The 13999-nt window shown below is 40.9% G+C and overlaps 1 protein-coding gene across 1 annotated transcript; it reads right to left on the reverse strand.

Annotated features, from left to right (window-relative positions):
- Window positions 1-586: 586 nt before the first annotated feature.
- On the reverse strand, window positions 587-11080 carry LOC136868354 (pupal cuticle protein 36a). Its single transcript, XM_067144769.2, has 3 exons — window positions 10945-11080; window positions 2559-3184; window positions 587-1633 (listed from the first exon to the last, which is right to left on the reverse strand). The coding sequence occupies exons 1-3, from the start codon at window positions 11041-11043 to the stop codon at window positions 1072-1074; spliced, it is 1287 nt and encodes a 428-aa protein (XP_067000870.2). The 5' UTR covers window positions 11044-11080; the 3' UTR covers window positions 587-1071.
- Between the last annotated feature and the right edge of the window lie 2919 nt (window positions 11081-13999).

The raw sequence follows: 13999 nt of genomic DNA on the forward strand, positions 1-13999 counted from the left end.
AGGGAGAGATTCTGAGGAACATACTGGGACCCAAAGAACGGATGATGGATCATACAGAAATAAATGAAATCAAGAATTATATCTCAAGATGGAAAAGATCTCAGATACCACTCTGAAGAGGAGAGCCATGTTCCTTTGGACATATCTACAGAATAAGCCAGGGAATACTGCTGGTATCAGAAGGTGAAGAACCTTCTGGAAGAAATGAGAACACAACGAACGGTAATCAGCAACAGGAATGCTTAAAAGGTCGAGAATCAAGGCCACGAAGATGTTTCAGGGAAAAGTTAGATCCCGTACTCAAGCGGCACGGACAGAAGAAAGAAGGAGATTGAGAGTGAAAGGATGAAGGCATAGTGGACGAGGATTAAAGTCCAGAAACAGATGAAGCTGAATTTGAATTAACGTGGTCCATAGTCAGTCAAAACGAAAGAACAAGAGTTCTGAACTTGTCTTTCTTCACATAAGAGTAAGAGTCATATTCTAGGACATGATTGGTGAAGGATTGTTGTGTAAATGAGTACACCGTACAATTTAGATAACACAGTAATATTTTATTACAAAATAGTAATATTTTTATACAGGATTTTCTTATATCTTACAAATAAATAGATACAAATAATATTTACAGTTGCTTTGCCTTCCTATTCTAATACACATGAAGGATATATGAGAGTATCTATTTACAGTCAGGATGAAATTATAGGTATCATCCGAGAAGCAATTCTACAAAAGTAATATTGCAATAAGGTGTTCATTGATATCATAGCAATAATTCGATCCGTTTTCAGCTTCATTAAAGGCTAACCTCTAGTTCGTTGTAATACAGTGTTGAACTCTTCATTACTCCGGCACTTTCTGCTTGTAGTTAGAGGATATCACAGTTTTCATTGTTAATAAAATATCAGTTCAATTCGAAGGTTAAAATTTGTATCATTCTCTAAATACTGAAATGTAATAGAATTGTGATTTGAAATTAGCAGCTTTCCTGGTGAGACGAGAGTAGAGACAATGTAAGACGAGACGCACTGAGAATAGCCTAGCAGTCCGAGAACAAGAGTCAGCATTGTCTTATTTTCCTGGGTTAGGGTACGAGTATCCGCTCTCAGGTGAGAAGCTGGGCGTGGCAGGTCGGCGTGTACCTGCTCCGCCGAAGGCACCAGCGCCAGCACCACCGCGGTTACCGAATGGAGATCCTCCTCGTCCAGCACCGAAAGGTCCAACACCACCCTGGTATCTACCAGCTCCAGCACCACCCTGGTATCCACCAGCTCCGGCACCGACACCTCCAGCACCCTGGTATGCGCCATCTACGGCACTCTGGTAAGCACCAGATCCGGCACCTCCTTGGTATCCAGCAGCAGCTCCACCACGAGCAGCAGCAGCTTCTTCAGCGGCGTTCTGTTCAAGAGAACGGAGGATGGCCTCAGGGATGGGGGGAGGGGTTGGCAGATGGTCGCCCTGGGGGATGAAACCGTTCTCGTCGGCGGTGTAGGTGAGAGTGATTGGGGTGCCATCGGGAGCGGTGTAAGAGAAGGAGCCCTTGACTGTCTGAGCCTCAGCATCGGGACCAGCGCCGGCGTTCTTCAGATACCCACTTTCTTCAGCAGTAATTCCATTGGCGGTCTCGTAGCTGTGGGAAGAGACGTCAACATTAAATTCAAAGTATTAACTAGTGCTAAGTCACACATTTTGACACAAAGTAAGGGCCCTTATAAATAATCCTTCAATGTAGGGAAAGTAATACATGTTTATAAATGACATTTTATGACTAAATATTTATGAACATTGAAAAGAATACGTCCTCATTGAAGTTCCCAGGAGTTCAGTTGCTAGGGAGTGTGTTAGGCCTTACAAAAAGAAAAACCTATCTCTGTACTGTCCTCGAAAAATCCTTGGAGGACTGGAAGGTAAAGTGTTCCACTATCCGTAAACTCTACACCAGTTGGGATAGAGTGATTAGCTCCATGACCAGCCGTCTTTGCCCCCCAAGCATTAATTTTGTACTCACTTTTTGGTGTAGGATGAGCGAACACCATGGTCAAATGCCGAGGGGTGGAAATCTCCTTTCTACATTTTTCAATTCTTAACGTGAAATTGAACCCATGTCCTTCTGGATGAGCCGTACACGCCTTCTCCGCTAGGTGGCTTATGAATGGTAATATGCACTAAATAAAATATTTCTTGTTGGAATATTTGGGCTAACTCCAGCAGTTCTGTCCGCTAGCCTGTGGCTATCTGGTGTCTTTTTCGTGTGCATTTATAATTATCAGAGGTTACGATTACGGAGAAATCCACTGTGGCCTACTAGAATGTATTATAATAATACCCATTATCTCGGTAAGCATCTCGAGTTGATTTGAAGAAGTACGAATGGACATTTCTGGGATTGGCTGAGCGTTGGATTTTAATCCATTTCCCTCTGCTACTATATAACCTGATGCTGACCACACCCAATTCCAGTCACTCAAAAACTAGTATTTAATTCATAAAATCGAACTTGTTTTTTCCGAGCAGACTAAATGAAATAAGTGAAAGACTGTGAAGTGCGAACTTACTCGAAAGCATAGCTGCCATCTCCATTGTTTACGTTGTTGTATCTCAGGATGGGGATGATATCTCCACCAGCGGGGGCTCCAAATCGACCAGCTCCTCCAGCACCACCGGCTCCTCCGCGGTAACCTCCAGCTCCACCAGCACCGAAAGCACCAGGTGCGCCAGCACCAGGTGCGCCAGCACCGAAGGCTCCAGGAGCGCCAGCAGCTCCTCCACGGTAACCTCCAGCTCCACCAGCACCGAAAGCACCAGGTGCGCCAGCACCGAAGGCTCCAGGACCACCAGCACCACCAGCTCCTCCACGGTAACCTCCAGCTCCACCAGCACCGAAGGCTCCAGGAGCACCACCAGCTCCTCCACGGTAACCTCCAGCTCCACCAGAACCGAAGGCTCCAGGAGCACCAGCACCGAAGGCACCAGGAGCACCGAATGCTCCAGCACCACCAGCACCAGGTCGGAAACCAGCAGACCCGGCGCCGAGTCTACCACCACCAGAGCCAGCACCACCTCCGAAAGGTGCAGCCAGTGCTCCGGGGGAGCCACCGGCACCTCCGGCGCTAGTAGGAGGCAGGTACGTGTTGTCGAGGCGGGCAGCGGCGGCCACGCTGACTAGGAAAGCGACTGCGAACTGTAGAACAAGTAAAGTGAATTTGAGGGTACCATAACTAAAGTTCAATCGAATTCAAAGCCAGTAGGTTTATATTCAATGAACTCATACAACTGTTTCACAATAAGATAATATTATTTGTTGGAAAACATTTTTCTGGTCACTCTTAAACACAGTATATTGTTGAATATTACTTATACGGTTGTTTAACTATTCAGAGAATTTTCTGGAGATTCACTTACTTCTTCAGACCAAAAGAACTAATAAATAAATTAAACGCATGGCGCTACAGCTCTAATGGATCTAGGTCTATAAAGCGACTGCTTCTCAGCCCGAGGGCCTGTAGATTTTGAGGTGACGCGAGGTCAGTGCGACGAATCCTCTTAGCCCGTTTTCTTGGCCTTCTAGACCTGGCGCGCTCTATCACTGTCAGATAGCTCCCAAATTAATTTCACGCAGGCAGAATGAATCTCAAATCAGCTCTCATATCCGGGTAAAAATCTCTGACTTGGCTGGGAATCGAATCCAGAGCCTCTGGGTGAGAAACATGCTCGCTAACACTAGCCCGTGGAAGTACTTCAGGCTACATATACAGTTACTTAAACTGTTCATCAGGCCAAAAGTGAGTTTGTTTATGTTTGAAGACTTCACTCTATCCCTTGTTTGATAAAGACAAGTTGCAAATTTTAAGTTTCTTGTTTATCTTGTAACTAATTTATTTCTGAGGCTGTAGTTACGCGGTCTTTAATTCCTCTGTTCCTCTATGTGTGAGTTATTCGGTATCTATTCTAGTTTGTTTTAATGATTATCATCATCATCACCATAATCATTATCATCAGGAAGATGATGTATTTGTCGTGTATGTTATAGAAAATATGGGTTCTCTTTCTTTTGTACTACTGAGCTGGAATGCCGGATGTGATAAGACGAATTCTTGCTCCCTGCTGGAGTGAAGAGATAAAAGGTAAACCTTTTCTCTAGAAATCCGACTCTTGTCTCATGAATCATACAGATTTACTGAGAACTTCTTGAAATTATTTACTATCATCACTCAGTATGAACAGAGTTCAATTCCATGACCGAGATCGTTACATGGGAGCAAAGGGGAAATTATTTTATGAGAGCAATCATTGTGTCAGTTAAATGTTTTCTGAGTCAGTTTTTGAGCAACAGTTTTGAATTGCTGCCATGTGAACTTGCTGTTCACAAAGGATTGCCGCCATTCTGAATTCTCTCTTCCGGGTACGGAGCTTACCTCATCATCGTGGCATAATCAGTTAGCAAGTTGATTCTCACGTGACATAATCATTTGCTATTAAATGAAGTCACTTGTTAGCAAAAATGAAACAGGATCATCCTCTGTATTATATGCCAAGAGCCACTTGAAACATCAGGGAACCACTGTTCTTTGATCAGTGCTATTTGCTTAGCAACATAATTCAGAATGTTGAAATGTCAAACACACACACACACACACACACACACACACACACACACACACACACACAACATTTAACATCCTTTGAAAGAATGCTTATATGCCTGACCACAGCTATTGTTATGAATTTACCAGGAGAGCATTTTTAAAATTTGAAATTTGTACGTAGCTGCGAGTAAAATTAAGAAAAGAACATCTGTTTTTTAATTTGTTATTTACCATTCTTTAGGGGATACCTGGCTGAGGCGGTAAAGGTGTGCTTGGTTCGCCCGGAAGGGCGTGGTTCGAATCCCCGTCAAGAAGTCGTATAATTTAAGAAAATAGATTTCCACTTCCGGAGGTGCACACGGCCCTTAGGTTCACTCAACCTACGCCAAAAATGAGTACCAGGTTAATTCCTGGGGGCAAAGGCGGCCGGGCGTAGAGCTAACTACTCTACCCCCATCAAGTGCCGAGGTTACGGACAGTGGAAGCCTTTACCTTCCATTCCACCAAGGGGCCTTCATGGCCTGTACGGAGATGACTTTGCTTTTTTGTTTTGCTTTTATTTACCATTCTTTACAGCATCCTATCTTTTGAAATATACAGCTTAGTATCAGAGATTCTCTGTATGTAATTATCGATGAAGAAATCGAAAGTGGAAGAGTCTAATTCGCTTTCTCTGAAGTTCACTTGATTTTAAAACTCTGGCATTGTATCGGGGTTGGTACAGTTTCTATATACATTAATAATTATTTGCATTAATCTAATGGTTAGAATTTAATGTCTAAATTTCGGAGTTTATGAACAACGAACTCATCAACGTTGTACTAATCAGATACGGTACTGGATTCATTATCATATTAATATGACTACGAATGTCATTATATCCATGATTTACGGGGGTATATTTCAACTAGATACCGAATAAAGTTTGATGTAGCATTTTTATAATTTGTTTGATACTAGCTAAAACAAAGTATAATATCATTTATGAGAGGTATGTTTGGATTCTATACAGCGGGTTATTCGCAAGGTCAATCGTACTGCAATAGTTCTTTCTTGGTTACTGGTGAAAAGCATTTGAAAAATATTTCACTCATTATCGTATCTAGTAATAATAATAATAATAATAATAATAATAATAATAATAATAATAATAATAATTTTATTGGCTTTACGTCCCACTAACTACTTTTTACTGCTTTTGGGGACGCCGAGGTGCCGGAATTGGTCCTCCAGGAGTACTTTTACGTGCCAGTAAATCTACCGGCACGAGGTTGAAGTATTATGGCACCTCCAAATACCACCGGACTAAGCCAAGATCGAACCTGCTAAGCTCGGGTCAGAAGGCCAACGTCTCACCTTCTGAGCCACTCAGCCCGGCATCGTATCTATTAAGTCTCATTGTAGAACCGTCGGTGGTTTTTGCGGTGATCCTATTTGAGAATCCAACCAACCTGCGGGCTGATAAATAAACATGTAAAATGTAACAACTCAGCTTAATGAATCATGTTAGTACTCTGTCGTAAAAGAGAATCACGGAACACTTCCTTCGGTATAGAGATCCGAAAACAAAGGCAAATGAGACTCAAAGTTACATTATTGACAGCGAAAACTTAGGAAGCTGCAATAGCTCAGTGGTTATGCACTTATTCCTGAACTCAAAGATAATAACTCTCCAGATAAGTCCAGAGCCTTCAAAGAGTATTAATGCCTTAGTGTAGTTATTTAGATAGAAGATGCTGAAATAATCAGAACGGGGAAAGCGAATCCTAACCTTTAATGTAATTCTGTAATGCATGACTTATGTTCGTCAATTTCTTCGAACTGATATCTCGTAACAGAGATTGGAATTAACAAGAATATAATCAAAACATTCATCTGTGAGTGTGGATGATGTTGAGTAAGTACACGGTGAGTTAGTATGCATGAAAAGTGCAAGTGGGAAACTGGAGAAGACAATTGGTGTGAGAGTGAGTACTTCTTCCCATCAGCACGTTCATGTTGTGCAAGTTTGTCCGTTGTGACACTACATGTGTACAAGTAGCGAATTTGCATCATGTGCTTGTCCTTATTACGGAAACACTGCTATGCTTATGGAGCTCCTGTTTGACTGCGGTAAATCCCACGCGTGAACTTTCCTCCGAGAATTGCTCAGAACCATTACTTAGATCCTTCCAGGAGAGAATCTACAACAGATGAGATTTAAGTGCTTTAGAGTTGTTGAACTCAAGACTTTTTCTGCTCACTTCCCCTGAATAAATCACAGTTTGTGAGGACTGCATACTGTAGCTCAATCCGGCATTACAGTACTTCCTTCTAACGTGTACCTATCCTCTTATTCTCATCTTTTCTGTTTCACCTTTCGTGGTTAAATCTTGTTGTTTTACAGTCCAACAGTATTAGCCTCACGAGATATAGATCGTCTTTCACTATCCCATTACTAACCAACCTTCACTTTCTTTTCCCACAGTTCTTGTAATTCGATTTCAAGCAATCGAATGACTAATAATTTTGAATAATGGCTCTCAGACGGTATCTTCTTTAAAACCTCTACTTCACTAGAACTTAATAACTGTGCTATGCTCTAGTCTGGAGATAATCTTACACTGTTATTCTACTTTTCCATGAATGCGATCCGGACCTCTTGTTCGTTACGTTATTATCTTTGTCTCTTGGCACTTATCATCTGTCTTAAGAATTTAAGATGCTCCCTTTAATTCGTTTCCTCCTCCTCCTTCTCCTACTGCTTTTCTTGCACATATGGGGTCACAGGTACGAACTGTGTCGCACACGTTGGTTTGGTCCTGCTTTACGGGCAGATGCCCTTCCTGACGCCAAGCCTATGGTGGCTAGTAGTGTGGTGTGTATAGGAAAAGGAGAGTGTTGAGACAAACACCCGATTCCCGGGACAGAAGAATTCATCAGACGCGATTAAAATCCCCGAAAGGGCCGGAAATCGAACCAGGGACTCTCTGAACCGAAGGCCTCAACGCTGACCAATCAGCCAAGGAGCCTATTTTTCTTTCACAAGCTTTATGGTACTTCATCATTTGAAGAAATAGGACTCAGAATATTTACCAACTTTGCATAATTAATTTGAGATTGAAATATTAACCTTACCTGTACATCAAATTAAAAACAAACTCAATTTAGACAACATTTTACAATAACTCAAAGGTAGAAAACGTAGACAGAATCAACTAAATCGTATCAAGGAATGTAGAAATTATTGAGGTATTTGGCCTCCCAGTTGATGTACAGTTATTGGAGTATCATACAGCCTGCGCGAAGACCTCCATAGTGATATCACTTGGTTTTCCTGATCGGAGATTCAGACAAATTGAGAAATATTTAGGAATATATTTGAAAATGATAGAAATACGATTTCTTCAAAGGATTTCATTAGTAATATTAATAATAATGTGGATGCTCTTGCTCTGTTGATAGCCCCAGGGCCCTCAACTTGGGAGCATGGGTTAGCGTCCACGGGGTCCTTAGATGAGTCTTGGCAATTACTTTCACTTACTTGTGCCAGGCTTTTCACTTCCATCTATCTTATTCGACCTTCCTTTGTCAACCCTTGCTCTTTTCCGAACCCGACAGTATTTGAGCATTCGAGGCCTAGGGAGCCTTAATTTTCACGCCCTTTGTGGCCCTTGTCTTTCTTTGGTCGTAACCTTCATATTTCGAAATATCGGATCCCTTCCATTTTTCTCGCTAATTAGTGTTAATAGAGAATGGTTGCCCAGATGGACTTCCTCATAAAACAATAATCACCGCCACCACCTCTAGTTCTCCATTTCTATTCATGCAAGATGGATGTCGAGTGCTTTGATTGACAGGATTTAAATGTGATCTAATTCTCCGTTCTCCCCAAATACAGTACGAATATCACATTTTTCTAAGGATCTTACCGACCTTGTTCTCATTTTATTTTCCACTAAGGAACTTCTGCATCTTCTGTGAGTCAGGGTACGAATAATTCCCCTGTATTAGATCTTATCACGATTGACTATTGGACAATGAAGAATTCGTTTTATTATGTTGTAATATTTTGAGTGTATAGATGATTATTTCTTCTTGCTAAAGTGTTGAGGATGCTGAAACTTGAACAATTCTATCTCCATCGTACCGAGGGGTCATAATAAACCAATTCTAAGCTGTTGCTGATACGATCGTTGCCTCTTACCGCGATGATGTCCAGCCTCGTGGCACGGCGCGGTGACCGGGCGAGTTGGCCGTGCGGTCAGGGGCCCGCGGCTGTGAGCATGCATCCGGGAGATAGTAGCTTCGAATCCCACTGTCGGCAGCCATGAAGATGGTTTTCCGTGGTTTTCCATTTTCACACCAGGCAAATGCTGCGGCTGTACCTTAATTAAGGCCACGGCCTGTTCCTTCCAACTCCTAGGACTTTCCTATCCCATCGTCGCCATAAGACCTATCTGTGTCGGTGCGACGTAAAGCCACTAGCGGTGCGGTGAAGTTGACAACTAAGTGCATTACACAGCTGTGTAACCACATGGCATAATAATGATCGCTCTGTACTAGCTAACTCTCTGAACTACCTTAGACATCACAGTAAAGATTAAGTGTTTAAAAAATAATAATTGACGTGCCGGAAAGTGGCACTGCCAGTTAAACTAAGTAAGTCACCCAAGCTGAGTTCACGTGGGGATGGAATGTCTTCTTATTGTCAATACTGACTTAGATCTACAAGAAAAGAAACTGAACCCATGACCGCTAGAAATAAAGAAAAACAGTCAGAATACTAGATAAATTATATTTATATCACGGATCTCTATCGTTTTAATTACATTCCGATTTCGATTTGTGACGAATTTTTTATCTTCATGGATATAAAACAGTTTATTTGCTGAGAAATAACTTTAAAACGATTTATGTATAAAGTTATTATGATCGTTTCTCAGGGCAGACAGAATTTGTATAAAAAATATGTGAATCGCATCACATTTAAACATTCCTCTCTGCTGAGGCATCAGCCAGTTTTTCTGGGAGCTTTATCACATGAGAGTAACAGAAAGAGTTCTTCCAAAGAAAAGTGCAATATGACTTTAATTCACTGTGTTTAACTACAATTAATTCGCGGTGTGTGACAGCCAAGTGGAATCGTCATTTGCTTTTCACTTACAAGGCGTTTCTAATCTCGGCAAGTGCATGTGGATTTTTTGAAATGAAAGTACACTTCCACGTAATTCAAAGTCCACACAAATCTGGAGGTCCCGCGATATCAAATGTCACGAAAAACTAGATGCTTTCTTCCTTGCTTACAACTAATTGGAAGTAGTTATTAACGTCTGAAGTTTAGTTGAGATAATACGATTGGAAATCTTATTCTACGACACGGATAAATAAAATACCTCAAAAACACCGGTCTGTGACTTAGAACTAGGACTAATATTGTCAGCTGTCAGAGTCATTTCATCTCCTAGGACGGAATACTAAGTTATATTGAAAATGGGTGTCTTCGAGTAAGGCATGATGTGAATTTAGAAAATCTTCACTAAAACATTGTCTCACTAAGAAGAACTGTTCGAATGTAAGGATAGTGACCTTGAGTATCTGAGAATGCAATACAAGGTAGTTGAAATGTGAATTATTACTTCAGTTTCAGTGTTACCAGAAGTATAGTTCTGATTTTAAAAGGCTTCTAAGCATACAATAATCAAAAGTTTATTCCTAGAAAGTCCGAAAGTAATATTATCTTGAAGATTCCCTACTTTGTTCTTAGTTCTGATTCTAATTAATAGAGAGTAATTTTCCATTTAGATCTAAAATATCATCCCGTCCGAGTTGCAAGAAATGCGTTGGCTACAAAATCACCTAAATGTTTAGGAAACGTTGATAAATCGATATTTCTTCAGCGTTTTGTGATATAACAGAAGAAATTGGTCAGAATTGATCCAGAGAAAGGAATGAGTACAATAGATCTCTGGTCAAACGAATATTCAATACAAAATTTACAGAATATTTGCTTTATTACTCTGCATAATATGACCATTTTTAAATTAAAAATTGAGAACAAAGTGTAATATTTGATTGAACTGGTTTAATGAATTCCTTCGGTTAATTGTCTGTGACTTTGTTATCGAAAAAAATGAACAAAATTTGTAATGAAGATTTTCTTTCAAACTTTCCTATTCCAGGGGGTAGAACTCAATGTACATTGACCTAACTGTCCGTGAATTAATGAACTAATAATTATTCAGGTATTTCCTATTTTTATTGAAGATTGACTTTTACGTGTCAGACTAAATCGTCTTAAAAATTATTGTGAATACACAGAACTCAACAGAAATGTGATAGATTCACTTTTTGACTTTAGAGCTAGGCTACTCACCAACTTCATGCTTGAGACTAGTGTAATCCTAAGTTGTCCTGTTGTCAGTTGACTTGACTGAATGAAACTGATGTTGTGATGCTTTGCCAAGATTCGCATCGAGTATTTATAGTAGAGATAGGCTCATGGTCCTCCCTTCACCCCTCCCCCCTCGTTGTTACAGTAATCCCACATACACCACGAAATGAGAGCATCTCAGGCAGCAGAAGGGGGGAGAAAGGAGGCACTCTCGCCTGAGGGCCGCGCGCCGGAGAGGGGAGAGAGGTGCCGATTATGGATGTATTGCACTTGCTCAAGGTATCTGACACACCGTACGCATGGACCGCAAAGTAAGGATGACGCACCGGAGGAGGGGACTATATAAATGAGTTGCAAGGTTCTGCTACAGTTATTGATCGATTGAACTTCTAGAGCATCTTGTTACTCTAGAAACAGATGATCATTAGAACATCACTGACGATCTCTAAGAAGCCAAGTGTTCATTCATCGTTGTCTTATGTTTCAAGGATTAGCATCGTGCTTAAGACTTAAATTCAAAGTTTATCGTCCATCCAGTTAGCATGCACATGAGGATCCTCCAAAGTAGTTCGTGAGGATTCCCACCATTTACGGAAACAGCTCTCTCTACACTTTATCAGGGCTTTTGGAAGAATGGTCAGAGTATTGGCCTTCGATTCATAGGACCGTGCGTTCAATTCTTGACCGGGCCGGGAATTTAGCCGCGTTAAGTTATTCTCTAACTCAGGGACTGGGTGTTTGTGATCGTATTCATATACATTTACGTACAACATATCACACTACTAACCATCACAGAAATACGCAAAGGTAAATACATTCCCTCACATAGAGATGTTGTCAGGAAGGTCATATGGTCGTAAAACTGGATTAAACCATATTCGTACCGACCCACATAACTGAAAATAGACCAGGAAGGTAGAATATTAATTTCTTTCTACATTTTGAGCAAACGTTGTTTCTTATACCCAGGCCCAATCCGCAATATTAACAAAGATAATTATATCAGTTTAAAAATTGCTTGTAATAAAAAAAATTTACACTGAGGAGGAAAGAAAAGATAAAAAGTAAACAAATACAAGTTTAATATTTCTAAGAACTATACTTTACGGTGAAAATATGAACATTTCTTCCAGGCGGTCCAACATAATTTGTAACCGTCTATAAACGAAAGTTACAACAGGCCGTAATACGTTACTTAACGCATTTTTTAGACACAATTGAAACGGTGAAATAATTTCTTATCTAATTCAAAGGTGATCCGATAGTTAGGAACTACAAATACATTATTCAATATTCTGTGAGCTTTCATTCGTGAGATAGTGGGTTCGAACCCCATTGTCGGCAGTCCTGAAGATAGTTGTCCATGGTGTCCAATTTTCACACAATGCAAATTCTGGGTCTGTACCTTAATTAAGGTCACGGTTGCTTCCTTCCCACTCCTTGCCCTTTCCTATCTTATCGTCACCATAAAACCTATCTGACCGGGCGAGTTGGCCGTGCGCGTAGAGGCGCGCGGCTGTGAGCTAGCATCCGGGAGATAGTAGGTTCGAATCCCACTATCGGCAGCCCTGAAAATGGCTTTCCGTGGTTTCCCATTTTCACACCAGGCAAATGCTGGGGCTGTACCTTAATTAAGGCCACGGCCGCTTCCTTCCAACTCCTAGGCCTTTCATATCCCATCGTCGCCATAAGACCTATCTGTGTCGGTGCGACGTAAATCCCCTAGCAAAAAAAAAAAAAAAAACTATCTGCATCGGTGGAACGTAAAGAAGACTGTAAAAAAGTTAACAAACTATCGTTCGTCGTTCTTTCCTAACCGACCTACTTTGAATTAGATGAGAAATTATTTCACCGTTTCTACTGTGCCCTATTTTTATTGAAAATTGCCCACAAATCGGCAATCTATCTCAAGACTTCTCAGACATAATCCTAAATGTAAGTAAATAAACCTAGGGCGATGGTCTGCTATAATAATAATAATAATAATAATAATAATAATAATAATAATAATAATAATAATAATAATAATATGGCCTCAGCTACCGTATGCAGATATTTCAATTTGACGCCATCTGGCTGTCTGGTCGTCAATTTCGACGTTCTGTTTTACTCTAGGCCTTCTAGATGGCAGACCGAGTAAACCGAAACTCTCTAGGTCAGCTATTATCGACCACTTTTATAAATGAGTGATGGCACTCCTGCAAAATCGTACCCATCTTCAGTAAATTGTTATCTAGAGTAGACATATAATAGGAGGATTTATGAGGAGAATATCTTGATCTTCCACACTCCTTCAGGCGCGGCCGAGTTTTATGCTCCATTTATTCGAGATTTCTGGTGAAAAGGATTTTTACCTCTAAAACTGACATCGTTACTGTCTTTTCATCAAAGCATCTCTGGTTTGAATCCCAACCAGTGTAAATGAGGCGGATTTTAACACACATAAAAATGCAGTTTCTGTGAGTATAATCACAATATCCATCGGAATATAAAGCTACAAACTTACTTGATTTGAAATGAATTCTTGTGATGTTCTCTTACCTGTAGATTTTTTTTTTGCTAGGGGCTTTACGTCGCACCGACACAGATAGGTCTTATGGCGACGATGGGATAGGAAAGGGCTAGGAGTTGGAAGGAAGCGGCCGTGGCCTTAATTAAGGTACAGCCCCAGCATTTGCCTGGTGTGAAAATGGGAAACCACGGAAAACCATCTTCAGGGCTGCCGATAGCGGGATTCGAACCTACTATCTCCCGGATGCAAGCTCACAGCTGCGCGCCTCTACGCGCACGGCCAACTCGCCCGGTTACCTGTAGATTTATACCCGTGCAAGTTATGCATTGATGATCTGCTGGCTATATCCTGAAATATATTTAGGAGGCTTTCAAGAATTCCTTGAAGGTAATCCTATTCTTTTCCGTCAATATTAATAACCATTGTATTCAGAAAACAGAAGTTACGTTAAAGAATCACTAATTGGGAAGAACTGGATTTCACTCCTCGTCTGTATGTGTATGTGTAGGCTATATGTGTTTTCTA

Source organism: Anabrus simplex, chromosome 1 (genome assembly GCF_040414725.1).
Source record: "Anabrus simplex isolate iqAnaSimp1 chromosome 1, ASM4041472v1, whole genome shotgun sequence".
NCBI classification, from domain to species: Eukaryota; Metazoa; Arthropoda; class Insecta; order Orthoptera; family Tettigoniidae; genus Anabrus; species Anabrus simplex.